The following is a 26900-nucleotide window of genomic DNA, read 5'->3' as shown; positions in this document are numbered from 1 at the left end:
AACACTTTTGTCAGTAACAGAGTTCCAGTTCAAAATTTGATAATTAAATTTACAATTAATAGATGTTAATGAGCTAATGCCAAGTTTGAGATTGGTCAAAGTAAGATGAAGAAAGTGGAAATATGGATGTTGATGAATACGTAGGGGCATTAGACAACTGGAGATTTTCAAATTACTTTCAATTTGTTGAAAACAAAAAAACAGTTCAGTTAAGTGCAAGTTTTGTCCTGAAGAGGAACTACTTTCCACTTCTCTACTGTCAATGAGCAAACAGTCTATACACTATGTAGTGCTACCATACGATGTACATTTTTGTCATATTCAGCTGGTGATATTAATGAGGTGGTGCTAAAAAATCTGATTGCTCTTCTGTAGCCTCTATGTTTTTATTTCGTGGATTTTACAAAGGTATCTTGTTTGTGCTAGCTTTATTCCTGTGAGAATTTGTATGTGAGTGAAAAGTAAAGTAACAAGTAGTGAAGTACTTTTTAAATTAGGGAGTAAAGTAATTTAATTACAATTTCATCTGGTAGCTAAAGTTTAGTAATCAGTTTCTCTTTAAAAATAATTTACCCAACACTGTGCTTCAGTTGCATGTGTGAGCTGTAGTTGTCTTGTGCATGTATTGACCAGTGTAGGCTAAATTACTTTTACCCAATTAATTTGACCAATCTCCAACTCTGCATTAGCGTGCACCTGTTTTTCTTTTTTTTAATTGATCTATGTTTCGTTTCATTTAACAGAGAGAACATTTCAGAGCCTACTAACACTTAATTTATGGGGATGGGTTTGTTAAGATTTCATCAATACTACCTCTAACCGTAACCCAAGGTCAACAATGGTACTGTGTTTTGATTAAAAAAACAAAACAACAGTATCTCATCTGATATTGTTTCGGATACCAAAAACTCAACGGGTTGGGTGAGGGTTTCGGGCTGACTCACAGTTTACCTTGACCCTAAATCAACTAGTTCTCCTCCATTTACCGCTGTGGCATTCCCAACATGGTCTCTCAAGTCAGTCCCTCCATTAGTAACACAACATGCTGTTCGACATGACATCTCAACAAGTTGAGATGACTATTATTGTAATCACCGAGTTATATAGATAGATGCGACACGCCGGTTTGGGAAGCCTGGCCAACGGTGGCCTCGCGCGGCGCCATCTTGGAGAGTTCATCTGCGCCCACATGACAATGCTATCTCCAGCCTACGGTGGCATTTAAGTAGCTTTTATACAATAAAAACAAAAAAAGCCCCTCTCACCCTTCCACAGGTGGTTTCTCCTCCAAGCTCGGGTCCTCTACCAGAGGCCTAAGAGCTTGAGGTCCCTGCAGTATCTTAGCTGTTCCTGTTCTTTTCTGGACTGAGAGGTCTGAGGTCTTTCCAGGTATCTGTTGTAGCCACTCCTCCAGCTTGGAGGTTACTGCCCCGAGTGCTCCAATTACCACAGGCACTGTTACCTTCACTTTCCAGGCTTTCTCCAGTTCTTCTCTGAGTCCCTGGTATTTCTCCAGTTTCTCATGTTCCTTCTTCCTGATGTTCCCATCGCTTGGCACTGCCACATCCACCACAACAGCTTTCCTCTGTTCTTTATCCACCACTACAATGTCTGGTTGGTTCGCCATTACCATCCTATCAGTCTGGATCTGGAAGTCCCACAGGATCTTTGCCCTCTCATTCTCTACCACCTTCGGAGGTGTTTCCCATTTTGACCTTGGGGTTTCCAGTTCATATTCTGCACACATGTTCCTGTTTATTATTCCAGCCACTTGGTTGTGGCGCTCCATGTATGCTTTACCTGCCAGCATCTTACACCCTGCAGTTATGTGTTGGATTGTTTCAGGCGCCTCTTTGCACAGCCTACACCATGGGTCTTGTCTGGTGTGGTAGACCTACACCTTGGGTCTTGTCTGGTGTGGTAGATCTGAGCCTCTATTGCTCTGGTGCTCAGGGCTTGTTCTTGAGCTGCCAGGATGAGCGCTTCAGTGCTGTCCTGTAGGCCAGCCCTTTCTAGCCATTGGTAGGACTTCTTGATATCAGCCACTTCAGTTATGGTCCGGTGGTACATCCCATGCAGGGGTTTGTCCTCCCATGAGGATCTGTCCTCCAGCACTGTATCCTCTGTTCTCCATTGCCAGAGACATTCACTGAGCACACTGTCAGTTGGGGACTTGAGCTTGATGTATTCATGCATCTTGGATGTTTCATCCTGGATAGTGGGTTCCACGCTCACTAGTCCTCGGCCTCCTTCCTTGCGGCTAGCATACAGTCTCAGGGTGCTGGATTTGGGGTGGAACCCCTCCATGCATGGTGAGGATCTTTTGTGTTTTAACATCCATGGTCTGTATATCTTCCTTTGGCCATCTTATTATTCCTGCAGGGTATCTGATAACTGGCAGTGCGAAGCAGTTTATTGCCCGGGTCTTATTTTTGCCATTGAGCTGGCTTCCCAGGACTTGCCTTACTCGTGTGAGGTATTTAGCTGTTGCAGCTTTCCTTGTTGCCTGCTCCAGGTTGCCATTTGCCTGTGGAATTCCAAGGTACTTGTAACTCTCCTCAATATATATATGTATTTTATTTTTCTTTGGTTCCATGCCGCTTATGGTGAGCACAATAAAAAAAATAGAAAAAAAACTCACATTACTTAAAATGTGAGTTTAAGGGATAACCTTTTTCTTAATTTTCAATGCCAATAATTTTGTAATAATATACTGTCATAATCATAAATTAACATTATACTAATTATTACGAGCCCTAATCAACCTTTACAACAAATAAATGTTAGACATTCCAGATGTAAGATGAACATATATGATAAATAACATACCATTCAATGTAAAAGCTATCATTTGTTGTTGTTAAACAAGAGAAACAGTCAGGGGGTTAAAGCTCAAACTTCAATGAAAATGCTTAGTTGCAGCGGTGACCCACCCTCCCCAAAATGTGTGCTCTGCTACCACAAGGAATCATGTCATGTCGCCGCTATCGATATAACTCACTGGTTGTAATATTGGGCTACTGCATAAATAAGTTCAAAATCTTTTTATTTGACTTTTCCAGAACATAAAGACATACATAGTGCAAAGTCACAGTAGTAAACAGCAGGACTTGACAGAACTAAAAACAATAATAAAAAATTGGAATAAGCATAAAAAGAAGTAATAAAATGTAGAAAAATAATAAAATAAAGCCAACGGCATCAAAACAGAACAAGAAATAAAAATAAACAAACTGAAACAACCCTTACCCTCCCCCTCCTTCTGTCACTGCCCACTTTCTAGCTGGGTACCACACTGGCACCACAAATTGGGTTTAAGGCCAGTCTAGGTTCGACACGGTAAAGCACCCTGGTTGCCTCGTTCCCAAATCTGCTGAAATGTCTCCAGAAAAAGGCCCCACATCTCCTGAAAGTTCCTGCTCTTATGGTTGAGTGAGAACCTGATCTTCTCGAGCTGCAAACCAGACATGATCTCTGCCAACCATTGTTTGTGAGTCGGGGGTGCAGCATCCTTCCACCTAACCAGGACTGCACGTCTAGCCAAGAGAGAGGCAAAAGACAGAGTTTGTTGTTTTTCTCGGGTTAGAATCACCCCCTCTCCAATGATCCCAAACAGAGCAGTCAGAGGGTTTGGCTGCAGCGAGACTTTGAGTATCCAGGATAGAGTCTGAAACACTGCCACCCAGAACCCGCTGAGGGATGGACAAGACCAGTACATGTGGATAAGTGTGGCTACCCCAGTTTTACATTTATCACAGTAGGGACTGATATTAGGGTACATGTGAGATAGTTTAGACTTAGAGATGTGTGACCTGTGCAAAACTTTAAACTGGATTAGACGGTGGCGAGCACAGAGAGACGAAGAGTTCACTTGTCTCAGCATTAAATTCCAGGTTTCTGGAGATATGGACATGTTCAGATCCCCCTCCCACGCTGTTTTAAGCTGGGCCGCACAATTCGTTTTTAGGTTTGTCAGCCGGTTGTATAGAACTGAAATAAGTCTTTTGTGGGACGGGTTCAATGAAAGGATGGTCTCGACAACTGTTTCGTCCGGGACGGTGGCAATGCCAGGCCTGACAGAGAGAAGATGCTGTCTAATTTGCAGGTATCTGAAAAAATCTGATTTTACAAAACCAAACGTTCTGCTTAGCTGCTCAAATGAGGCCAAAGTGTTACCCAAAAACAGATCCTTAAATATTCTAATGCCCTTCTTGTGCCACTCCTAAAAACCCCTGTCATGAAGGGAAGGTATGAAAAGATGATTTGAAGCAATAGGGCTTAAGAGTGAGAAGTCACAGAGACCATAATGCTTCCTAAACTGAACCCATATCCTTAAAGAATGTTTAACTACTGGGTTACAAATATCTGTAGTGGAGGGGAGAGGGAGGGAAGAACCCAGCAAAGCAGGAAGAGAGGTGTTTCCACTCAAGTGTAGTTCCAGCTCCACCCAGTCAGGGGGGTCAGATCGGTCGGCGTAAAATGGCCAGAATGCCATACATCGCAAGTTTGCAGCCCAGTATTAGAGTCGAAAATTTGGAAGGGCAAGCCCACCGGTGGACTTGGTTTTCTGCAGATGAACTTTACTTAGACGTGGACGTTTTCCCTGCCAGATATAGGCGGAGAGGATTGAGTCGAGCTGGTTAAAAAAGGAACCGGGAATAAAAACTGGCAAGGACTGAAATAAGTATAAAAATTTGGGCAAGATATTCATCTTTATAGAATTGATCCGGCCCACCAGCGACATAGACAAAGGTGACCACTGTGCCAATGTTTGTTTTGTTTGGTTCAGTAAGGTCATGAGGTTTTCTCTGAATAGATCTTTATGTTTATTTGTGATCGATATTCCCAAATATGAGAATTTATGTTTTTCTACTCTAAAGGGCAGGCTTGAATAGTCCATAGTGGACGCTTCCCTATTGATGGGGAAGAGCTCACTTTTGCCGAGATTTAGTTTGTAACCAGACAGTTTCCCAAACTGGGTGAGCACCGACAAGGCCGAAGTCAGTGAGGTCCCTGGGTTCGAAATAAAAAGCAGAAGATCATCAGCATATAATGATACTTTGTGTTTTGTACCGCTCCTCTGAATACCACGTATGTCCCCCCAGGCTCGGAGTGCTGCAGCAAGCGGTTCAATAGCCAAGTCAAAGAGCAGAGGGCTCAGAGGGCACCCCTGGCGAGTTCCCCTGTGTAAATTGAAGGGTTTTGATAATTGGGAGTTTGTGCGGATTGAGGCAGTGGGGCATAAGTATAACAGTTGGATCCATGCTGAGAAATTGGGACCAAAGCCAAATCTGTCAAGTACTGCAAAGAGGAAGTTAAATTTTATTCTGTCAAAGGCTTTTTCGGCATCGAGAGATACAACGCACTCAGGGACCCCCCCAGGAGAGGTGTAGATTATATCAAGTAACCGGCGTATATTAAAGTATGGGTGCCTGTGTTTAATGAAACCTGTTTGGTCCTTCGAGATGATTATAGGGAGGATATTCTCCAACCTACGAGCCAGAACTTTAGCCAAGATCTTTGTGTCTGTGTTTAAGAGTGAGATTGGCCTGTATGAGGCACAGTCAGCTGGGTCTTTGTCTTTTTTAGCAATAAGGGTGATGCAGGCCTCAGTAAACGATTTGGGGAGAGACCCTGATCTGAAAGAGTTGGACAGCACGAGACACAACTGTGGGGAAAGCAAGGATGAAAACTTTGCAAAAAATTCTGTTGGAAAGCCATCAGGGCCTGGAGATTTGCCAGACTGCATAGAAGAAATAGCTGATACGATTTCGGAGTTAGATATGGGCTCATCTAGCGCCTTTCTAAGATCTGGTGGCAGCGTTGGAAGGTTGAGTGCGTTTAGAAAGTTAGCAGATGTGTCATGCTCATCCTGGGCCTCAGAGGTGTAAAGTTGTGAGTAAAAGTCCCTGAATGCGGTGTTTATTTGTAGATGGTCTAATGTTAAGCGACCACAAGGCAGGCGAATCTCAGGGATGCTCTGTTTTGCTCTGGCTCCGCGGAGTTGGTTGGCTAGCAGCTTGCTTGGTTTTTCCCCATGGATATAGAACTGAGCCTTGTCTTTTAAAAGCATGCATTCAACTGAATGAGTTAAGAATAAGTTCAGTTTAGTTTGAAGTTCCATTCGTTCGCTAAACAGATTAGAATCCTTGGTTTGGGCATACTGTTCATCTATCTCCTTGATTCTAAAGCTCAGATCTGTGCGTTCTTTTAAAGATTTTCGTTTCAGATTAGCAGTATAGGAGATGATCTGGCCCCGAAGGTAAGCCTTAAGGGCATCCCAGACAATAAGGTTGGACATCTCAGGGGAGGTATTGGTGGCAAGAAAAAACTTTATTTCTTTCTCCATGAGCTGCACAAATTTCTCATCTGACAGTAGGGTTGAGTTGAACCGCCAGCATCGGTTGCCTTGTGGAATGTCTGGCAGGGACAAACTCAGAACAATGGGGGCGTGGTCTGAGATGATTATGCTCTGGTAAGAGCAGGAATGTACCAGTGGTAACAGCTGGTGATCAATAAAAAAAATAATCAATCCTGGTATATGTATGGTGGACTTGCGAGAAGAACGAGTAGTCGCGATCTTTAGGATGGAGAGTACGCCAAACGTCACAAACTCCGTAATCTGACAGAAAGGCTTTGACGAGAGCAGCTGGTCTACTTACTGTGTTGGCTTTTTTAGAGGAGCGGTCCAGGACTGGGTCCAGCCAGCAGTTAAAGTCTCCTCCAATAATAGGAGTAAATATGTTTAGGTCAGGCAACAGTGAAAACAGTTGTTTAAAAAAGTCAGTGTCATCAGAGTTCGGAGCATAGACATTCACAAATACAACCTGTTTGTTAAACAGTTTTCTTGTGACTATAACATATCTGCCAAATTTGTCAGAGATCACACTATGAGAATCAAAAGAGATATTAGGGCCAATGAGAATTGAAACCCCCCTTGCCTTTGCTTGGAAGGAGGAGTGGAAACGTTGTCCCTTCCAGCCTGTTAGGAGACGTTCGGTGTCTGAACTACGTATGTGCGTTTCCTGCAGGAAGGCAATGTCTGTTTTAAGTTGTTTGAGGTGAGAGAAAACCTTTCTCCGCTTAATGGGTGGTTTAAACCTTTAACATTCCAGCTTACAAAATTAATGAAACTCACCATGTGAGTCTGCAATATAAAATATGGTGTCGACAGTTGGGTGCATGTAGCTGTGAGAAAAAACCAGGGCAACCCAGAGAACAAAGGTGGTGGCCAACATGTGACAGAAACAATGATTTAGTGTTTTTGGCATTGACAGAAACCCCCCCACCCCCCACCCATACCCCCCCAAACCAGAAAGCTGCTAAAAAATACAGCATCAAGCTCTTCAAAACCAACTTTTAATGTTAATTATTCTTCCTTTCTAACAACCTATCCGAGCTCCGAGAGACAATGTAATTAAATATGTAAACAAAGGACAACAATAAAGAATTAAAAAATAAATAAATAAATAAAAACAGGTTCAAGCTCCTCGAACAACTTTGAGATTTAAAAAAAAAAGTGTGTCCACACACAACATTTTTCAGTCTGTGCATACAAAAATATACCTTTACCTTGGGATGAGTAAGAATAGGGGCAGTCACTGGGGTTACCTAGTCAGCTCAGCTGACTGGATACCATGTTAGGAGGCTCCAGATGATCGGGGGAAGCTGCTGAGGTATTCGTTTGCCTCATCCACCGAACCGATCCATTTTCTGTCTCCATTCGGCAAAGTGATACGGAGCCTGGCAGGGTAAAGCAGAGCGGGTTTGAGTCTTCGATTATAAAGCTCAGTCATCACCGTCCTGTATTCTGCCCGCTGAGCGGCGACTTCGGGGCTGTAGTCCTCTACGACGCGGATGGGTTTCCCCCGGAATTCCAGCTTCCCCCGTCTGCGCGCCTCTCTGATGATGAGCTCCTTGGTCTGGTAGCGGTGCAAACGAACAATGACCGGCCGCGGGCGCTGCCCGGGTGCCGGCTTTGCTGCCAGGGAGCGGTGAGCACGGTCGATTTCTGGCGGGGTTGGTAAGATCTCTGCTCCGAACACCTCCCCAAGCAGGTCGGAGAAGAATTTAGACGGGGAGCCGCTTTCGGTCGATTCCGGAACCCCTAAGATCCGAATGTTCTGACGTCTGCTCCGTCCCTCCAGGTCCGCCACCTTAGCTTTGAGCTTAGCATTAGCCACCTGAAGGGTGTTCAGCGATTCTTCGAGGTCAGTCACCCGCTGACTCAGGTCCTCCGAAGCCAGCTCCAGAGATGAAACACGTTGTCCCTGGTCCTCCACCGCGAGGCGTGTTTGGTCCAGCTTTGAGTCCAACAGATTGAACGAGGTCTTAAACTCAGTGGCTAGCGCCTCTCGGTGTTGCTCCAGCAGCGTGGTGATGGCCTCGAGCGTCAGGCCGGCCTCCTCCTTTTTGGCCGATTTAGCGGTCTTGGATGTCATTGTTAGGTGAAATTGCTTTTCACTGCTGAGGGGGAGGATGCTTCTATGGAGGTATCGTTGTGCGTGAAGTTTGTAGAGGGCTGACAGGAAAAAATATGAAAAAAGGCTCGGAGCTCCCCGCAACGCACTCCTACTCCATTGCCCGGAAACCGGAAGTCTAACCGGGCTACTGCATAAATAAAATTGAATTAGTTCCAAAGAGTCTTGATGATCATCTCATGTGCTTCTCTCCCCCCCCTCACAGCGGGACGGCAAACCCGCATAACAATAGCATGATATAGGTCCTTTATGGACTCAATGCATATCGATGGCGCCTGCACATGCAAGTATATATAGCAGCAAATAAGCAAAGCCCAATCCAGGAATTTATCTCCATGACTACTTTTATTTCATCTTCTTTAATCATATTGTGACTTATTTTCTTTCTGCATTTAACATGTAATTTTATTAAATAGTCCAGTTTTTGTTTTTCTGTATTAACAAATGTAACAATGTCAGTAATAAATATACCAGCAAAAGTTTTTATCTACTTGGTAAATCAAAAATTGAATTTTGGCCACTGTATGATAAAGTTTTGTTTTGTGTCTGCAGTTTTAGAGACTTTAGAAATCCAGACGACCACTCTGTGACAAGTCAGTACTGGTGGGTGCTGGCAGCGCGTTTTATCTTCATCATCGCCTTTGAGGTTTGTCTCACACAGAAGGCAGGAAGAGCTGTAGTTTTCTTCCAGAAGTTTAACTTTTTGTTTGTGTGCAGCATCTTCTGCTGATGTTCAAGGCTGTAGCAGCCTGGTTTGTTCCCAGTGAATCCATGAGTGTGAAGAATGATCGGCTGGAAAGCAAGCTGGGTCGACTCAAGAGAGAGCGTAAGTAATGTAACCCTTGTGCTATCCAAGGCATGTTAATGTAGGGAGTGGGTCCTTTTTTTCTTCAATGATTTGTGATCTTCACTGGTGTCCATGGATTACATGAAATCTTTCCACCTTTATCCACCTTTGTCATATGATGGCAAAAAAAGTACTAAGATTTGTTTTGTCTTGAATTTCAGAGGTAAAGAATGGAGAAAAAGTGTAACCTGCCACCGCTGATGTCAGATCTTCTTCTGTCCTGGGTTATTTCAGGGGAAATGCTGGGTTTTGTGATTTTTTGTTTTTTTTTATTCTTAGATTGGGTTTGCTTTGATTGGTTTGTAGAAATGCAATTATAGTTGCAATTTTTACTATTTTATATATGTTTTTGTTTTTGGCTGTGGGACAATTTATAAAAACTTCGTTTTTTTTTACTGAAATATAAGAAAACCAAAATGTGTGCATGTTAAAATTGCTGTCAACACTGAAAGATATGAGGGATAATTAGACTGATGAGAAAATATTCTAGTCATCAGAGAGAATCCCGTCCTTATCCCCAGTGTTAGACATGCAGGGTGTAGGAGGAAACATTTTCTGGGAAATTATTCACTGAAACATTTGGTCTGATGTTTAATTTTTTTCTGTCTTTTGAATAAATGCTGTATGACATCTGTTGTCGTCTTTGTGGTCTGAAATATGCTTTCATTAAAAGGGTTAAATAAGCAGGGCTCCAGACTAACTTTTTTCTCTAGGAGCACAGTGGCCCCCAACTGAACATTTTAGGGGCGCATACCGTAAATCAACATGCTAACCAAATCTACTAATTTCCACTGTATTACTAATAAATACTTTAATAATACATGCAGAAATTACAATGATTTTTTATTCTGCACTTTTGAAAATGCAACAAGAAGGTAAACTGACAGCAGCATCGCTGTGATGACAGTAAAAATAGTAAACATATTACCATACATTCAGAATAAAGAAGTGCTTAGTAACAAAGTGATTACCGTAGTAACCGTTCGGTCATTTCACTGTTACAAACAATACTTAAACGCATGTAAACATCAGGGGAATTCATAATGGAAATTCATGTTGGCAACACCAAACAGGTGCAGCCCAGATGCACAATAAGCGTGTTTGAGATCACCCAGATGGACGCAACCCGGCGCACATCACCTGGTGTGAAACGACGTATATTTTTGTTTTTGCTCCTACATCACCTGTCAATCAAAACAAAAATATCACGAGAAAGGGGTGGGAGCAAGACCCCAACCTACGCAAACACAGCTGGAAATTTAGTACTGCACTGACTGAAAGCTGCCCTACAGACTACAAAACAATGCATTATGGGACATGTGTCCTGATGGGTTTTTGTAGTTCAGTGATCAATTAAATAATTTAAAATACCAATTGATTAAAAAAAGGCTACATCCATTACAAAACATTCAAATAATTATAAAAGTTATAGTATCACAGATCATACTAAGGGGGAGAGGCATAATAAAACTAAATTGAATGTTAAGAACAACAACTTCCTGTTCTCCTTCAGTTTCGCTGCAGCTTCGCCTTCATCTCCCCCCCCCCCACCCCCGCCTAGTCTCGTTAATGATCTAGGCGAGGTGCTGGTTCATCTCAAACACGTCTATCGTTGCATTTTCCCCACGTGTTTTAAGTGCGTCTAAGACTAAGTCTTGTTGTTGCTGCATGGGGCGGCCGTGGTGCAGAGGTAGGGCGGTCGTCCCATGACCGTAAGGTTGCAGGTTCGATTCCCGCCTTGCACGCCCATGAGTCGAAGTGTCCTTGGGCAAGACACTGAACCCCACCTTGCCTCTGGTGGTAGGCGGGTGCCTGTGTTTGGCAGCGGAGCCGCAACCAGTGTATGAATCTGTGTGTGTGAATGTGTGTGTGACTGGGTGAATGGGTCTGTGACTGTAAAGCGCTTTGTCCTTGTAGGAAGAAAGGCGCTATATAACTATACGCCACGTGTTTAATGTTAAAGCCCGTTATCTGTCACGCATGTAGGTGTGGGACATTTATTCTCCTCAGCTGACCATCTCCCGCGGGAGCAGTATATCTGTGTGCTGCCGTAACAGCCGTGCATGAAAACCATTTGGTCGTGGTTGATACACCGCCACGCGCCTAACCGTAACCATAACCATAACTGTAACCCTCAGTTAGCCCAGAAAAAAGTTCAGCACTGACTGCATGGATTCAGAAAATTACGAGCGAATAAATACGTTCTAAAAAGGAAAGTAAGGAACTCCTTAATGTGGTCCGGGGAGGGAGGGGGCTGTCAGGTCTCCTGCCGTAAATGTTCTCCTGCTTTAAAGCCCGCTCATTGTCACGGCCCCAAGAGTCATTTACCCCACTGTGATTGGTTGTAAGTAAGTAAGTAGTAAGTAATCTTTATTTATATAGCACTTTTCACAGGGAGCGACTCACAAAGTGCTTCACAATATTAAAACAACATAAAATCAGTAGCGATACCCAATAAAACGCACACAGGCATATAAACAAACAAAGAGGCAAAAGTGATCACAAGTAAAGTCAGCTAAAAGCTCTCCTAAATAAAAAAGTCTTAACTTGAGCTTTAAAACACTCGACTGAGTCAATCTGGCGCAGAGAAAGGGGGAGGTCGTTCCAAAGTCGGGGAGCGACTCCCTGAAAGGCGAGGTCTCCTCCTGTTTTAAAATGAGTTTTTGGAACACATAAAAGACTTTTGTCAGTGGACCTCAAAGAACGTGCAGGAGTGTAGGCAGTTAAAAGGTCAGAAATATAGATTGGGGTTTGTCCGTACATGGCTCTAAAAACTAAAATCAAAATCTTAAATCCTATTCTAAATTTAACAGGAAGCCAATGTAGAGATAAAAGCAGAGGGGGGGGGGGTATGAGTGCGCTTATTGGTTCCAGTTAAAAGCCTTGCGGCAGAGTTCTGGACCAGTTGGAGACATTTAAGAGACTTTTTTTTTTTTTTTTTTTTTTTTTTTAACTTGTCCTGTCCAACAGCTGGGCAGACAGATGAGAGCTGAGGGCCTCTTGTGTTGGACATATTTTGCTTTAACAAGAGGGGTTATTCATCTTTAGACAAACCAAAGGTATGTCTGAATAAACCCCTTTTGTAATTGAGGCCAAACTTTATTAATTTCAATCATGTCTGAAAATCTTTGGTGTTGCACCGGACGGAAAAGGAAAGAGGGGAAGAAGAGAGAGGGACGTTAGAGAGAGGGGGGGAAGGAGGGTGATAATAGGAGGGGAAGGGGGATAAGACCATGAAGCAGCATAAAGCAACAAGTTTACTGGTTGTTAATCATTATGGTAAGGTTCAAATGTAGTAAAAAAAAAAAAGGGCGGAGCCTGTCCACACACACACTCAAACGTTATAAACACACCTGCTAGCTGCAAAAATGTCCACCTGTCGACATGTACACGAAACAGATTGTGTTCACATGCATACTTATGCCTTAAAACCAACTAGTGTGAAATATTTCAGTCATTCAGTCATGCAAACTGTGGGCTAACGCCTGTGCTCAGGTGAGTGTTTATGTTCTTCTAAAATGGATGGTGGAACATGAAAAGAAGGAGGGAGAGTGCCCAGCCATTCCCACCCCAAGACCCCCACCGCAGCAGCAGCGGCAGCCGGAATCCCCCCAACGCCACACGGGAACCGGCAGGGAACAACCGCCGCCCGGGCGACCAAGCCCGCCACCCAGGCCAGGGCCAGCAGGGCCGCCGCAAGGCCCCCAGAGCCAGAGAGCAGGGAGGCACGGAGGGAAAGAGAGCGCCGCCCCAGCCCAACCAGGAGAGCAGCCACCCGGCGCGCCGAGAGAACCCAACGCAGGGCCCCACCGGAGAAGGACGCCCACAGCCCCGGACGAGCACCCCACCACCACCCAGGAGTTCCGGGCATCCCCCCGCCCCAACCCCAGGTATGAGCCAGGACCCCCCAAGGGAGACCCGCTCCGCACTCCAGGCAGCCATCCGCCCGGCCCACGGTTGGTCCAGGGAGGAGCGAGGCAGGGGCCCGCCGCCCCCGCCCAGGAGGGGGGAACCCCGGGGAAAAAAGAGGGCCCACAAGGGGTGTTGTAAATATGGCCCGACCAGGCTCGGCCACAGTTGGAAATTTGGCGGGGCCCAGCACTCAGGAGCAAGGACCAGAACCCACCCCCCAGGGACACGAACACCCCCGGCTCAGATGTAATTTGAACCCCCCCATCGCGCGGAGAGAGCACCGCCGGGCCCAGGAAGCCGGCACCCCGGGGACACGGCCGCCGTTGCAAAGGGGCCCGTACCCCCCACCAGGGAAGAGGCAGGAGACAGATGGTCCTAGGTCCCACCTTCCTTGCAAAATGTGTGTGCGTGTATGTGTGTTTGAGAGGGTGTGTGTGTGCATGTGTGTGTGTTTATGTTGGGATGTATATATTGAGGGGGGAGGGGTGTGTGTACTAAGGGGGGTGCAGTTAAAATTGGCGGGTAGGGCACTAAGGGGACATCTCCTGATTACTCACAGTGACGTCCCCTCACCCTCCCCACCAAGGGGCCCTAAATGTCTAAGGTAAGGTTAAAATTGGCGGGTAGGGTGCTAGGAGGACATCCGCTGCTTGCTGGCAGTGATATCCAAGCACCCCCCCTACCAAGGGCCCTACATGTCTAAGGTGCAAATAAAACCGAAAGAGGGGGGGCCCCCTCCATACGGCAACCATAGGAGGGGGGCCACTGCCTAGTAAACCCCCCCCTCAAGGCTCATCGCAGGCTAAGCCCCCCACCCCCTCACCCTATTATGAGGTTATATGAGGAAGGGGGTAAGTTGGGGACAGCTGATAGACTGTCCCCCGGTGGTCAAACAGCTGTCCCCCCCCCCCCAGCAAGGGGGCCAGGCCCACCCAGCCCAGGGGCCCCACCCCCGGAGGCGCCGACACCCCAGGCCCAGCACCACCCACCCCACACAGAAGGAGAGGAGCCAGAAAGCGTCGCCATTTAACCAAGCGTTGTCATTTAACCAAACTCTAATGCTGGCCAAGCAGTCTAGTAAATATGATAGACAAGGAGCAATAAAGTTGAATGTCATCAGCGTAAAGATGATAAGAAATTGCATTGTCAGCTACGCGCACGACAATGAAAAAGTGTCTTTCATACAAACTGGCGGGCCGCATTAACTTTGAACTTTCATATTAAGTCGGGGGCCGCAAAATATCATCTAGACCCACTAGACAGTGCTCTGAACCTTTTTTCTTCAATGATTTGTGATCTTCACTGGTGTCCATGGATTACATGAAATCTTTCCACCTTTATCCACCTTTGTCATGGTAGGGAGAACACCTCAATGGAAGGGGGAGGTCATCTATAACACAAGGGTTAAGCAGACCAACATTTTCAAATGGTATGGGAAAGAAAAAGGATCTCCGCTGCTGAAAAGCCTGAACTAGTTCAGTGCCTTGTACAAGGTATGTATACCTTATTCAGTGTTAAAATAAGGGACAAAAATGGTGGCATATAATATTTGGTTGTCCTCCCCAATTTTTGGTTGTCCATCGATACCAATATTCAACAGCAACGAAACCTACTCAGATGTCAGTACTTACATCTTTATTTCTGCTATACATCTAATGTCAACTGCCTCTTATGATGACCATTTAAAAAACTCTTTAAATATTAAAAACAAACATTTTACTAAATATTGAAGCATCTGGTTACAAAATGTATAACCAAAAACTTTGAACTAATATCTTTAACTAGTATCTTTACACAGATTTAAATATACTGGTTCTTTTTTCTTTGATATTGATAATTGTTGCTTAAAGAAAATAAAATACAAAGACTGTTGTAAAATTTTAGAATATCATATTAATCCCATGGAAAAAGTTATTTTTCAACTCATGTCAGTCTGTTCTGTTATGACTGAAAGTTGTAGTGTTTTATGAAAGTGTTTTACAGTTTTTCTCCATCGTTTGGCTCATTTCTTGAAACAGAAATTACATTCTCAAAACAACATGGACAAACCTCCAAACCACTTCGCAATTCTTCACAACAGAATGGCATTTCTCATTGGTTTCATCAAATTGCAAATGTCTTAGTACATGTCTCAATGTCTCAGTACATCTTTCAATTGATTAAATACAGGTAGCCTACATTTAATCAATTTCCAAGTGAATAGATCTTGTTGATCTAAACTGATTGTTGATTCTCAGTCTAATGGTTTGTCTCTCCAAAATGAGTCAGCATCATTTCATTGTGTAAGTCATCACATGCACAATAGTCTGTTCAATTGTCAAAATTAGTCAAGAACATAATACATGAATATGATTTATGAACATTTGGAACATTTTATGAATTTATTACAGCAATTGACAGTCAGGTGAAACTAGAACTTGACTACAAAGGAGGAAGTCCCAGGCCAGCGAGGGGGCAATAGAACTATGTGTGCTGCCATATCTGAGGATGGTGTGGCCACTCACATCACCAGTCTTGTCTTATACAACACATAGACGCTCCTCATCTTCTTGGACCACCTTCATTCTGGTTTGATCCCTGAAACTGAGAGAGATCTCTTAGGGCCTCACCTACCACTATATGTTATTGTATGGGACAATGTGAATTTCCACCGTGGCCCGCTCATCAGGGCCTGGTTCACTACTCATCCAAGGATGGTCATAGTGTTCCTACCACCTTACTCTCCTTTCCTCAATCCTATTGAGGAGTTTTTCTCCACTTGGAGGTGGAGAGTGTCTGAGCAATGAGCTCAAGATCAGAGGTCCCTGCTCCATGCAATGGATGCTGGGTGTGAGGATATTACAGGAGATTAGTGAAGGGGGTGGTTGCCAAATGCACGCCATTTTTTCCCTCGTTGCATCACAAGAGAGAAAATATGCTGTGATGTGGACAAGAATCTGTGGCCAGACAGACAGCAGGGTGAAGACGATGGCCAGGAGAGGGAGGGTGATGGGAGGGTGAGGACAGCGACCAGTGAAGAACTGTTAATTGTGAAACTCAAGCATTTTTTACAGCACTGTAGGCTGCATATCATTTTCATTGTTGTTTTGTTTGTGTTTAAATTATAAAGTATATTATGCTGTATACATTTTCTTTTTATTCTCATGTATGAAAATCATTTATGTGTGTGAATGATAATGGTTAGAATTTCCTTGGCGGTATGAGTGCAATGTGTGCTGTTACTGTAAACCTAAGAGGCTACTCTCACCCTAAAATCATTTTTCTTTGTTTCAGTTTTATACAAAATTGTATTCTGTTAGCTACACAAAAACAGCACAGTTACCATTGTCCATAAAGGACTGAGCTAAGACTGAAAGGTGGACATGAGGGATATTTCAATGGTCCTCTGCTATAGTGACCAAACATCTGATCATTTTGACTTGCAGTGCTTACATAATGCCAAAGGGAAGAACTATTTTGGGGGCACTGACTGTTTAAATGAGAAGGAAATTTAGTTTTGACACATGAGTGAATTGTTTTGGGAGAGATATGAGCTTTTGCAGGTGAACGATGGTGTTGTGCTGAACCATCCACATTGTTTTGACAAAAGCACTAAGAGTGTTGAGAACGTCCGGTCTGATCAAGAAATGAGCCAAAGCAACTGAGAAGGATCTTTGCCATTTTGGTGGCACTGACTCTTTACATGGGAAAGGAATTTAGTTTTGAAGCATGAGTAAACAGTTTTGGGAGATAGATTAGATTTTGCAAGTGAGATATTGTGTTGTGCTAAACTGTAAGACTGTTTTGCCAAATGATCTTAGAGTTTTGAGAATGTAATTTCTGTTTCAAGAAATGTGCCAAACCAATGGAGAAAAACTCTAAATCTTCTGTTGATGGGCAGATTATTCTGAACGTGTTTTTGGAGACCTCCAGCGGTCGCACCAGGTACTGTTGTTCAACACATTTATTTAAATAATCTTTATTGAAAAGTGCAAAGTAGAAACAAAGGATTCGCTAGCATGCACGCACTTCGTTTGTCAGTGGAAAGAATTTGCTGCATACGACTCAATTCAGAGGTTGCCAAAAACGAACCCTTGAAACTTAAAAAATTGTCGAAAAATACCAAAATGTTGAAGAAAAGACCAGGTTGTCACACGGACAACCATCAGGTTTATTTTTGGTTGTCCTCTGTGAAATCTGGTTGTCTCAGACAACAAGATAACCCCTTATTTCGAACGCTGTTATTTCAGGTAAACCTAGGCGTGATCACTGACTAGGAAGAGATTTGTGGCCGATTCCGAGCACACAGAGGTTGGTGCAGATAAAGGCAGAATGAGGAAGGTTTCTGCCAGACAAACACACCGGATTCAGAGAGCAGATGCTAAAGTATCATTACAAAGCAGCAAGCACATATTTGAAGCTGCTGGTGTCTCTGGAGTCCCAGCAACATTTAGGTGGTGTAGGATCCTTCAGAAGCTTTCAGTTAAACGTAAACCTTCTATTCGGCCCCCCCAAACAAGACTCACAAGCACAAACGGCTGCAGTGGGCCCAGAAATACACGAAGACTCATTTTCAAACAGTCATGTTCACTGATGAGTGCCGTGCAACCCTGGATGGTCCAGATGGATGCTGTAGTGAGTGGTTGGTGGATGGCCACCATGTGCCAACCAGACTGCGACACCAGTGTGTCATGGTTTGGGTTTCTTTGTATTGGCCTCTCCTTTCCGTTTTTGTCATGTTTGAGTTCTGTTTCCTGTTTTATTTTGAAGGTTTCCTGCATGTCATGTCATTGAATTTTACCTCCCTGGTTCCAATCTCTCCTGATCGTTGTCACCTGTGTCTCGTCAGTCCTGTCTGTATACAAGTCTCGTCTCTGCCTTCCTCTTGTGCTGGTCTATTACCGTCTCTTCCCTGATGTCTTCTGCCATGTTTTCATGTTTTGCCCCAAAACAGTTTAGTTTTGTTTTCCTGCTCTACAGCACTTATTGTTAGTTAATAAACCTGTTGCCCTGGAACTGTGTGCCTCCCGTCTCTCCACTTTGGGTCCTTCATGCTCATCAGCCCTCCCTACCTGACAGAGTAAGGAGGTGGTGGAGTCATGTTTTGGGCTGGAATCAAAAGGGGAGAGAGCTGGTTGGCCTCTTTAGGGTCCCTAAAGGTGTGATTATGACCTCTGAACTGTAGGTGGAGTTTCTGACTGACCATCTTGTGCTGCAAAGGATACCTATGCATCATTGGCTACGATGGGCATAAAGAGAGATAAGCAGGGGGAGATGAGGACTCCCGGGCTCTTGGGTCCCTGGATAAGCCGGGCTGCTGCGCCGTCTGCCCGTGGCTATGGGGTGTTGGAGCGTTCAGTGTGATCAAGGTGCACTCTAAGAAGCACAAATTAATTCAACCAGGTTTTCAAGGATCCCCCATGTATGTAACCCTTGTGCTATACTAGGCATTGGGAGTGGGGTCATCTAGACCCACTAGACAGTGCTCTGAACCTTTTTTCTTCAATGATTTGTGATCTTCACTGGTGTCCATGGATTCCATGAAATCTTACATGAAACCAAAAGTCATAACTGGTCAAATCTGAAATGGATGAACATTTTAATAGTTGAATGATTAATATAGCTAAAATAATTGTAGGAGTTAAGCTGCAAAAAAAAGGAAAAATAGGCTGAAGATACTATAATAAATGAGAATAAGATGCAGGGTTGAATGCTCTGTAGGACCCTTGGTATGGGGGGTGCTTGGACATCACTGCCAGCAAGCAGGAGATGTCCTCTCAGCACCCTACGACGTCTGATTTATTTCATCATAATAGATGTGAACAAAAGGTAAACATGACAGAAAACTGGCCTTTGCAGAATGACTAGTATTCAAGTACAAATAAATCAGACATTTTCTAAATTATTCATTCATTTTCCTCCGTTTATTCCCTTTCGGGGTCACGGGGCTGCTGGAGCCTATCCCGGCCACTTGTGGGTGAAGGCAGGGGGCATTCTGCTGCACAATCCCACAATCACACACCAACTGCATACTCCTCAAATGGGGAGGGGGACATCAAAGGTCCCCCATTGATATCCTGGTTCAGGTACCCCAACTGGGGGCCTTTTTGCTGTGAGGCAAGACCGCTAACCACTGCGCCCTTCTTTCTTTTTTTTTCTAAACTATGTCATTATAATTATGAAAAACATAATAGATGGTACCCAAAGGTTAACATGTATGAACTTTATTTGGATTTTATGCCTGCAAACACATATTTATATGATAAATATACATTTCAAATATACGTTTCCTGAGTGAATCTATGGAAATGTAAAAAGAAAACACAATAAGTGTTGTGGTTCTGTTGAGCATGCCTCCTCCTTGGAGCCCAACACCTGCTGCTCATCTCTACAATCAGCACCTCCCCACCTGCAGGCCATCACAGACTCTATTTATTCCTGAGGAGGATCTCCAGCCAGCGCCAGATTATTGTTCACCCTGTGGTAACAAGTCCTTGGCTTTGAACAATCCTTCACACTCAAGAGCAACTAAAATAACTTTTGCATCTCTTTCCAGTCTGCCTGCCTGCCTGCCTGCCTGCCTGCCTTCCTTCCAGTCTGCCTGCCTGCCTGCCTGCCTTCCAGCCTGCCTTCCAGTCTGCCTGCCTGCCTTCCAGCCTGCCTGCCTGCCTGCCTGCCTGCCTGCCTGCCTGCCTTCCAGTCTGCCTGCCTGCCTGCCTGCCTGCCTTCCAGTCTGCCTGTCTGCCTGCCTGCCTGCCTTCCAGTCTGCCTGCCTGCCTGCCTTCCAGTCTGCCTGCCTTCCAGTCTGCCTGCCTTCCAGTCTGCCTGCCAGCCTATCAGTCTGCCTGCCAAGTCAAATTAAATAACCTAACTTCTATCAGTTTGTGTCTGCACTTGGATTCAGTTATCCACTCCCCTCTCCCAACAGAATAATCTGGCCATTTAATATGGATCCAGCGGACATGTCTGCTTCCCAGGACCCTGCTCAGCATCCCCTTCCTCACTCTGATGTGAACTTTCTACGCCACGAACAGATGATCCTTAACCTGGATCACAAGTTCAATGCAGTTCTGGCTCAGTTGGATCGACTCACTCAGTCTTTGTCCACTCACACCGCCCCTGCAGCACAACCTACACCAGCTCCGCTTCAATCTGTTTTTCCAGGAAACCCGCCCGCAGCTGTGAGAGAGACCCACATCCCGGATCCCAAACCATATTCCGGAGACCTGGGTAAGTGCAGGGGTTTTCTGTTGCAGTGTTCTTTAATTTTTGAACAGAAGCCTCTCTCTTACGCCAGTGACCAAGCAAAGGTGTCATATGTTGTTGGTCTCCTGGATGGCAAGGCATTGCAGTGGGCAGAAGCCTCTTTCGACCGGCATGGCTTTGGGCAGCTGTCCTACTCTGACTTTGTAGAGAACTTAAAACGTGTTTTTGACCACCCAGTGAGAGGAGGGGATTCCACAAGGCAGTTGATCTCCATGAGACAAGGAGCCCGGAGCGCTGCAGAGTATTCTGTGGATTTCCAGACTGTGGCTGCAGATGTGGGCTTTAATGACGAGGCACTGCAGGCTTTGTTCACAAATGGTCTCAACGGGCAGCTGAAAGATGAGTTGGCCTCAAGAGATCCACCCTCAACCTTAGGTGACCCCATCTCCCTGACAATCAGGCTGGACAACAGGCGGCGGGATCGAGCAAGGGAACAGGGACCTAGTCCACGTTCATTAATCTCCTCATGTCCACCTTCTCACCCGCTCCATGCTGCAAGCCCTCCACCTGAGGAACCTATGCAACTGGGTCGAGCCCGCCTCTCCACTGAGGAACGCCAGCGACGAATATCTACTGGGGCCTGTCTGTACTGTGGAACTCCTGGACATGTTGTCATTTCCTGTCCGATCCGGCCAAAAGACAGTGGTCGTCAGTAGCAGTGGGGGTATTGACGACCACGACTACCTCCACTAACATCACCCACACAAAGACCCTGCTCTCGGCTACGCTGTGCATTAATCATTCGTCCCATCCAGTTCTGGCATTGGTGGACTCAGGAGCAGAGGCTAACTTCCTTGACCAGACCTTGGCGTCCCAGATCAGTCTTTCTCTAGAGAACCTCCCTTCACCCACTGTTGCACGAGCTTTAGATGGCCGGGAGCTTTACCGGATCACTCAACGCTCAGCCCCAATTAAGCTTATTACCTCTGGTAATCACCACGAACAGCTCCAATTTCTCATAGTTGCCTCTCCAGAAAACCCAGTGGTCCTTGGACATCCTTGGTTGGTCTCACACAATCCTCATGTGGATTGGAGGACGGGGACCATCCTGAACTGGAGTGACACATGTCACACATCCTGTCTTCTCTCTGCTGTGCCTTCAGGTCCTTCCACTACATCCCCACCTGACCCACCTGACCTGTCCACCATTCCAGAAGTCTATCATGACCTTAAGGAAGTTTTCTGCAAGGATCGTGCCCTTGTCCTTCCACCACACCGTCCTTATGATTGTGCTATCGACCTGCTCCCAGGGGCCCCTCTACCAACCAGCCGTCTGTATAACCTGTCTAGGCCACAAGAGGAAACCATGGAAAACTACATTACAACTTCTCTAGCTGCAGGAATCATCAGACCCTCTTCTTCTCCAGTAGCAGCTGGGTTTTTCTTTGTCACGAAGAAAGAGGGTACTCTCCGTCCCTGCATCGATTTCCGGGGGTTGAACAACATCACTGTGAAGAACAAATATCCCCTGCCACTCATTGATTCAGCTTTTAACTCTCTCCAGGATGCCACAATCTTCTCCAAACTAGACCTTCGAAATGCCTACCATCTGGTAAGGATGAAGGAGGGAGATGAATGGAAGACAGCTTTCAACACTCCACTAGGCCAATTTGAATACCTGGTTATGCCTTTTGGTCTTTGTAATGCCCCTGCAGTTTTCCAAGCACTTGTAAATGACGTTCTAAGAGATTTCTTGAACCGGTTTGTGTTTGTCTATCTAGATGACATCCTTATTTTCTCCCCCTCAGTCACAGAGCACATCCAACAAGTGCTACAGAGACTATTGGAAAACCGGTTATTCGTGAAAGCTGAGAAGTGTCAGTTCCACACCACCTCCATATCCTTCCTCGGCTACATCTTTGAGAACAAGCAGGTCAAAGCTGACCCTGATTAGATACGAGCTGTAGCAGACTGGCCTACCCCCACCACTGTAAAACAACTACAACGTTTCCTGGGGTTCGCCAATTTCTACCGCAGGTTCATCCGAAATTACAGTCAGATAGCTGCTCCCCTGACAAGATTAACTTCTCCATCTGTCTCTTTCCACTGGTCAGAGGAGGCAGCCAAGGCCTTCTCCACGCTGAAAGAGGGGTTCACATCAGCTCCTGTTCTTCGTCATCCTGATCCAACCCTGCAATTTATCGTGGAGGTAGACGCATCTGACACTGGGGTAGGAGCCGTTCTGTCACAACGATCCATGGACACACAAAAATTGCACCCTTGCGCGTTTTTCTCCCGACGCCTGACCCCAGCTGAGAGAAATTACCATGTGGGAGATCGAGAGTTGTTGGCTGTTAAGCTAGCTTTGGAACATTGGAGACAATGGTTGGAAGGAACCAAGAATCCCTTTATCATTTGGACTGACCATAAAAACCTCTCCTACCTACAATCAGCAAAACAACTCAATCCCCGTCAGGCGCGGTGGTCTTTGTTTTTCACTCGTTTTAACTTTCTTTTGTCCTACAGGCCAGGTTCCAAGAACCAGAAACCTGATGCCTTGTCTCGCCAGTTTACTTTAGATGCACCAACACTGCCGCAACCCATCCTTCCTTCATCATGTACACTTGCTGCTGTCTCTTGGGAGATCGAGGACAAAGTTTTAGAGGCCCAGCAACAACAACCAGATCCAGGTACAGGCCCTGCTAATCGCCTTTTTGTGCCAGACTCTGTTCGCTCACAGGTCATCCAGTGGGGTCACACCTCTCGCCGTACCTGTCATCCTGGTGGGGCCCGCACCTGCTCGCTGCTGAGACGCAGATTCTGGTGGCCGACCTTGAAGAAGGACGTACGGCAGTATGTTGCTGCCTGCCCAACGTGTGCTCGTAATAAGGCCTCACATCAACCCCCTGCTGGTCTCCTCCGTCCTCTACCCGTTCCTGGCCGCCCTTGGTCTCATATAGCTTTGGATTTTGTCACCGGTTTGCCCTTGTCTCGAGGTAACACCACCATACTTACCATTGTGGATCGTTTCTCCAAAGCTGTCCATTATGTGGCCCTTCCCAAACTACCCTCTGCTACTGACACTGCCAACCTCCTTGTCCATCACGTTTTCAGTCTTCACGGGCTTCCTGCTGACATTGTGTCGGATAGAGGCCCTCAATTCACGTTCCAAGTTTGGAAGGCTTGTCGGTCCATCGGTGCTACCGTCAGTTTGTCCTCAGGTTTTCACCCTCAGACCAACGGACAGGCCGAACGCGCCAACCAGGATCTGGAGACAGCCCTGCGGTGTGTGACTGAGGCAAACCCCTCCTCCTGGAGCGATTACTTGGACTGGGTTGAGTATGCCCATAATTCCCTCACCTGCTCTGCTACAGGTCTGTCACCATTTGAATGCTCTCTGGGGTTTCAGCCACCCCTGTTTCCAGCCCAGGAGGAGGTTTCTGTGCCATCTGTCCAGCTGCACATCCGCAGGTGCCGTCGAGTGTGGAGATTGGCTCATCGGGCACTCCTGCGTGCTCGGGAACGTAGCTGCCGCGTGGCTGATGCCCGGAGGTCTTCTGCTCCCTGCTATAGCCCTGGTCAGAAGGTGTGGCTGTCTTCCAAGAATATCCAACTCCGTACTGACTCAAGGAAGCTATCTCCCCGTTACTTGGGCCCCTTTGAGGTTTTGGCTGTCATCAACCCGTCTGCGGTCAAGCTCCGGCTCCCTGCCTCCATGAAGGTTCATCCCGTTTTCCATGTCTCACACCTCAAGCCGGTCTGTTCCAGTGCCTTGGTCCATCCTTCCAAGCCCCCTCCTCCCGCCCGGTTGGTTGGTGGCCGGCCCGCCTACTCTGTCCGACGTCTTCTGGATGTTCGTCGACGTGGTCGAGGGTTCCAGTACCTCGTTGACTGGGTGGGGTGTGGCCTGGGTTCCTCGGTCCTTTATCCTGGATGACTCCCTGATCCGGGATCTTCGCAGGCGTCGTCCAGACCGTTTTCCATCGCCTGGTGGCTCCCGTTGAGGGGGGGGTACTGTTGTGGTTCTGTTGAGCATGCCTCCTCCTTGGAGCCCAACACCTGCTGGGAATCAGCACCTCCCCACCTGCAGGCCATCACAGACTCTATTTATTCCTGAGGAGGATCTCCAGCCAGCGCCAGATTATTGTTCACCCTGTGGTAACAAGTCCTTGGCTTTGAACAATCCTTCACACTCAAGAGCAACTAAAATAACTTTTGCCTGCCTGCCTGCCTATCAGTCTGCCTGCCTGCCTGCCTATCAGTCTGCCTGCCTGCCTGCCTATCAGTCTGCCTGCCTGCCTGCCTATCAGTCTGCCTGCCTGCCTGCCTATCAGTCTGCCTGCCTGCCTGCCTGCCTATCAGTCTGCCTGCCTATCAGTCTGCCTGCCTATCAGTCTGCCTGCCTGCCTGCCTATCAGTCTGCCTGCCTGCCTGCCTATCAGTCTGCCTGCCTGCCTGCCTATCAGTCTGCCTGCCTGCCTGCCTATCAGTCTGCCTGCCTGCCTGCCTATCAGTCTGCCTGCCTGCCTGCCTATCAGTCTGCCTGCCTGCCTGCCTATCAGTCTGCCTGCCTGCCTGCCTATCAGTCTGCCTGCCTGCCTGCCTATCAGTCTGCCTGCCTGCCTGCCTATCAGTCTGCCTGCCTGCCTGCCTGCCTATCAGTCTGCCTGCCTGCCTGCCTATCAGTCTGCCTGCCTGCCTGCCTATCAGTCTGCCTGCCTGCCTGCCTATCAGTCTGCCTGCCTGCCTGCCTATCAGTCTGCCTGCCAAGTCAAATTAAATAACCTAACTTCTATCAGTTTGTGTCTGCACTTGGATTCAGTTATCCACTCCCCTCTCCCAACAATAAGTCCTTCAATTACATGATAATAATCATTCTGACAGATCAAATGTTGTAATATTCATATCTTGATCAGTTATCATATTGCTGAATATCTACATGAAAAAAGATTGGGGCTGGAGCAGGTATGTCCAGGCGAGGAGACACCACTGGATTAGAAGATGATCGGAGTGAGACTTGAAATATGAGACACAAAGAAATCTGTGACTTTTCTCCAGAAATTTATTCTTGTGTTTTCATTCAAAAATATAGGGGAAAAAACAGTTTGTTGAACAATTAAACACTTTTCTCACCAGAATTGTTTATTTTGATGTGTAACGTGTGAACACATGGACAAATAAAAATAAATTAAGTTAGTCCCACATGGGTGATGATAAAAATGATTTTAAGTCAGCAAGAAGTATTTCAAATAGAAAAATACAAAAGTAAATTCAAAAGTAAACAAAGAGATTTAGGCTATAAGTTCCAAATGGTTAAAAAAGAAAAAGAGAGACAGTGGCTGTGACTGAGTTCACTACTCGATATTATAATGTGTGTTCGCCGTTTCGTATCGCTGTCCAACTCTACATGGAATTCCCCTAGAAATTTCCCAGAAGTCTCTGCGAAAAACCCGCGTGCATCGATGCTTACTAAATTGGCGATTATAGACCACAATGCATTGCGTTTAAACATTTTTTGGGGGGGAATGTATTTTAATATATTTTTTTAATAAACTATCAACATTTTCACCTTCAGAACATAGTGGATTTAAACATAGTCGTCATAAAACGATTATATCAATTAGATTTCGACTTTCGAAATCGATGACGTCATTTTCACCGACTTCAGGCTAAGCTAACTACCCGCCCAAAAAGTTTCTAGCCGTTAATTTAAATGACAGTTATCCACCTGCATCAACACAACGATGACAGTCTAAAGCAGATTCCTATCAGAGAAATATTGAAGGAAACCTTTATATTACTAACCTGCTGAATATCTGTTCTCCTCCTCTGAGCTTACCTGATGCGGGCGGAGGCAGCAGTCAAAGCGGGATACGCTCTCTCTTCTTCCAATGCTTTCCGGCTGGCCGCATATCGGTGGGTGTAATTCTGCCCCCCACAGGTGCTTATGAGTATTACACTCTATCATATAATAATAATAAACTTTATTTATATAGCACTTTTCAAAATCAAGATTACAAAGTGCTGTACAAAAATAAAGGAGAAATCAATATTAAAAACAGTTTCCAGTATGGAGAAATAAAACCCAGCACACACATGAAATGGTGATAGTGGTTAGAATCAATAAAATCGATAAATCAGTGAAATCAATAAAATCAATAAAATAAAAAATCAATGAAATCAACGAAATCAACAGAAACAATAAAATCAATTGTTGGGTTCAAACAACCTGCAACATCATAACAATTCAAAAAGGAAAGAAAGACCAACGGACAAAGGTACCTTTACGAGGAGAGCAGACAGAGATCTACCCAGTAAACAATCTCTCTCCACTCTGGCGCAAATTCTGCTGCCTCCTCTTTTAATAAGTTGATTTGGGTTGTCCCTAAGTTACACATGCGCTGAGCTCTAAGGAGGGGAAACAGATAAAAACACAGCTGCAGCGCTATCAGAAAGCATTTATTACAACATGTCCA

The 26900-nt window shown here is 45.6% G+C and overlaps 1 protein-coding gene across 3 annotated transcripts in view; it reads left to right on the top strand.

Annotated features, from left to right (window-relative positions):
• Nucleotides 1-10011, top strand: part of LOC105357636 — a 315534-nt gene extending 305523 nt beyond the window's left edge. For all 3 annotated transcript variants that reach the window (XM_023953741.1, XM_023953739.1, XM_023953740.1), the window contains 3 exons: nt 9033-9126; nt 9198-9306; nt 9489-10011. In XM_023953741.1, coding sequence (XP_023809509.1) covers nt 9033-9126; nt 9198-9306; nt 9489-9514 — 229 coding nt within the window. In that variant the 3' untranslated portion in view covers nt 9515-10011. The remainder of the gene's footprint in view (nt 1-9032; nt 9127-9197; nt 9307-9488) is intronic.
• The last annotated feature ends 16889 nt before the right edge of the window (nt 10012-26900 follow it).

Source organism: Oryzias latipes, chromosome 3 (assembly GCF_002234675.1).
Source record: "Oryzias latipes chromosome 3, ASM223467v1".
Taxonomy (NCBI): Eukaryota; Metazoa; Chordata; class Actinopteri; order Beloniformes; family Adrianichthyidae; genus Oryzias; species Oryzias latipes.
This window is presented reverse-complemented; position numbering and strand designations above follow the sequence as displayed.